Source organism: Tupaia chinensis, unplaced genomic scaffold (genome assembly GCF_000334495.1).
Source record: "Tupaia chinensis unplaced genomic scaffold, TupChi_1.0 Scaffold143622_1, whole genome shotgun sequence".
Classification (NCBI taxonomy): domain Eukaryota; kingdom Metazoa; phylum Chordata; class Mammalia; order Scandentia; family Tupaiidae; genus Tupaia; species Tupaia belangeri.
In genome coordinates, this window is record NW_006203470.1 from 323309 (window position 1) to 326596 (window position 3288).

A 3288-nucleotide genomic window follows, 5' to 3' on the forward strand; every position below is an offset into this window, starting at 1 on the left:
GTCCCCCGCCGGCCCAGGCTGGGGCCGCGGCGCGAGGTTACCGTATTTATCCAGGCCGGTGCCGGACCCTTGGGGGCGGGTCACTGCGGGCGCGCTACCGTATTTTCCCGGAGCCGCGCAGGCCCTTTCCGGGAGCGGGAGCGCTGCGATTTAATTACGTATTTATCCCGGGGTGCGAGGCTCCGCGGGGGGCGTTGCGAGCGCGGGGGGTGGGTTGCCTGAACGTCCTCAGGGAGCTAGGGCTCGAGCCGGGCGGGGCGGGTTGCTGCGGCAGGGGGGAGGCCTACGCATTTTCGTGGGGTCGGGGGGTTTGCGACAGAGTTTACGGTTTCCCCAGCGTCGCTCGGCCCCCAGGAGTTGGCAAGGTTGTGCGCGGGGGGCGGCTGGGGTGGGGCTGGCCCTTTGGATTAAGGCGGCTATTTGATGAAAACCACGTTGCAGGCGGCTTGCAGTCTTCACGGGGCGGGGGAGCAGGAGCGGTGGAGTCGCTGCGGGAGTTACCGTGTTTGCGGTGTTTGCGTTGGGCGGTGTAGACTCCAGAGGAAAGAGCCGCGGCTGGAGACGCCAGGAGCTGGGCGCAGCAGCCGGGGCTGTGAGTGTGTCCTGGGACCCTCTCGGCAGAGGGCGGGGCCTCGGATAGCGCAGCTGGGAGAGTGGGGGTGCTGCCCTGGGCCAGGGCCAGGCCGAGACTGGTCAGTGCAGCTGCCTGGGGAGAGACTTGTGAGTGGGTGGGGTCTATCCAGAGTGATACCGGTTTCCTGCCCTAGGGTGTCTATTTGGCTGTGGCAGGAGGGTAAGGGTGAGTGGGAAGGGGTGTTTCTGAGACCCCATTCTGCAGACAGATTGACTGAGGCTGGAGGTGTGCAGAAGGCCTCCAGCAGCAAGCTCCCTGATGGGGATGGGGAATGATGGAGAGGCCTCAGTGTCCTGGGGGAACCCGTACTTGGCCTTCGTGGGGCATGGCAGTGATGGCCAGAGACAGTGACCTACGGGAGAAGTGGCCCTCTGAGAACAGTTGACTCTGCAGTGGCCTGAGTGGCGGCGGTACTCTGAGTGTGTGTGTGTGTACGCGCGCGCGTGCACATGCACGCACGCACACTGAGGGGTGTTCAGTTGTTGAGCAGCTAGTACATTGAAAAGAGCTTTCTACAGAGAAGCAGGAGAGTTAGGGCCTAGTCCAGGCTCACCTTGCTGTGTGACCTTGGGCAAGTATGTTGGTCTCAACAAGCCTCAGTTTCCCTGCCTATAAAATGGGGCTTAATAACCCTGCTATGGCCCTCCTTCAGGGCTATTGTGAGGATGGAGAGAAACAGTGACGAGGAACACTGCCCTGGGGGACGAGTGTGAAGGGAACTGGGTGCTGGGGTGTGCCCTGTGCGCTGAGCACTGAGCAGGGAGCTGTTGCTCAGCGGTGGTGAGGGGGGAGCAGGCTTGCTGGTGGGATTGCCACGAGGGAGCTCACTGGGTTCAGTGACTTGCAAACCTTTTAAACTCATTTTGATAAACAAAGAGCTGCTGTCTTTAATGTTTAACAACGAGGTCACTTTCAAGTTTACAGGGTTTTGTTTCTTGTTTGAAGCTTTATTTATTTATTTATTTATTTTTTTTGCTATAGGGCACGGGCCATCCTACCCTTGCCTCTAGGCTTGGGGGTGCACCTCCCTAACCCCTTCCTTGAAAACATGGTTGGAGATAAGACATACCTAGAAGTGTAACTTAAAACACCAAGAGCCTCTGAACATTGTCCATTGGCATTTACTCCCTGCCGAGGGGCAGGCACAGGGCTCCAGCTTTTTCCTTACTGTGCCAGGGAGGGCTACAGACAGAGGCATGGGACTGACCTTCATGCACTGGGATGAGTGAGGTCTATAGGGCTGGGCCACATGGTTCAAGGAATGCATGGAGAGGTCAGGAAGGCTTCTAGGAGGCGGTGACACTTGAGAAAAGCCTGAAAGGAGGGGAGGCTGTGGTTAAAGGGTAGAGAAGGGCAGTAATTCCCTATGGGGGAACTTTGGTGGAGCAAAAGTGGGTGAATGCTGGAGGTTGTGGGAGGTGAGAGTCCTCAGCCAGGCGCGGGTGGGGGTGAGGGAATGGGGGTGGCTGACCCTCCTGTCCCCCCTGACCCCTCTCTCTGCTTCTGCCTTCCTAGGGGCTGGTGATTGCAGCTGGAAGCTCCCATGACCGAGCTGGCGTCCTCCGGGGACGGGTCCCCTGCAGGGGACGGGGAGGAGGGCCTGGGAGACGAGCGCGGCCTGGTCATCCACCACCCGACCGAGGAGCAGCCCCACCGCTGCCCACTGTGCGGCCAGACCTTCTCGCAGCAGCCCAGCCTGGTGCGGCACCAGAAAGCGCACGCCGGGGCGGGCCGCGCGGCCGCCTTCGTGTGCCCCGAGTGCGGCAAGGCCTTCAGCGTCAAGCACAACCTCGAGGTGCACCAGCGCACGCACACCGGGGAGCGGCCCTTCCCCTGCCCCGAGTGCGGCCGCTGCTTCAGCCTCAAGCAGAACCTGCTCACGCACCAGCGCATCCACAGCGGCGAGAAGCCGCACCAGTGCGCGCAGTGCGGCCGCTGCTGCCGGGAGCCGCGCTTCCTGCTCAACCACCAGCGCACCCACGCGCGCATGCCCGCGCCGCACCCGCGCCGTCCCGGCGTCTTTGGGGAGCGGCGGCCCTACTTCTGCCCGCGCTGCGGCAAGAGCTTCGCGCGCGAGGGCTCGCTCAAGACCCACCAGCGCAGCCACGGCCACGGCCCGGAGGCTCAGGCAACCCATTTAGGCCGCGTGCTTTGACACCCTGGAGCTGGTGCGGGGCCACGGCCCCCTCTCTGGATCCGACACCGGGAGAGGGGGCGGACAGGTTTGGGGTCTTGAAGGTGGGGCTGCTGCCAGGCCCAGGCCGCTCCCTTCCCGCACTACCCCACGACACCCTCCCCGCCCTCCCCCACGCCGCTCGCTCCAGCCTGTGGCACAGGGCAGGCTGGGGCCCCTGCCTTGCATTTCCTCCTCCAGCTCATCCCGGCTTGAGCAGGTGAGACCCCTGCTGAGCAGGGCTGCCCAGCGCCCTCAGGCTTGGGGGTGGTGAGGGCCAGCGGGCTTCTGTGTTGATTATTCATGTAAGGGGCGGGGGTGGGGTGGGGCTGCTCCTGTCCCCCATGCTAGCGGGTCACCAGTGCACTTGGAGAGGGCCTCTTTCCGCAGTCCCCGGCCTCCTGGCACCTGCACTCATGTCTCAGTTTGTTCAGCTGTAAGTTGTGGGTAAGGACCCCTCCTCTTCCCTGGAAAGGTGTAG

General features: G+C 62.7%; 1 protein-coding gene across 1 annotated transcript in view; it reads left to right on the top strand.

The window, feature by feature from the left end:
- Positions 1-2917, top strand: part of LOC102468154 (zinc finger protein 775) — a 20721-nt gene extending 17804 nt beyond the window's left edge. The window contains 1 exon segment of the mRNA XM_027766665.1: positions 2158-2917. Within this exon segment, the coding sequence (XP_027622466.1) occupies positions 2158-2789 (632 nt within the window). The 3' untranslated portion in view covers positions 2790-2917.
- The last annotated feature ends 371 nt before the right edge of the window (positions 2918-3288 follow it).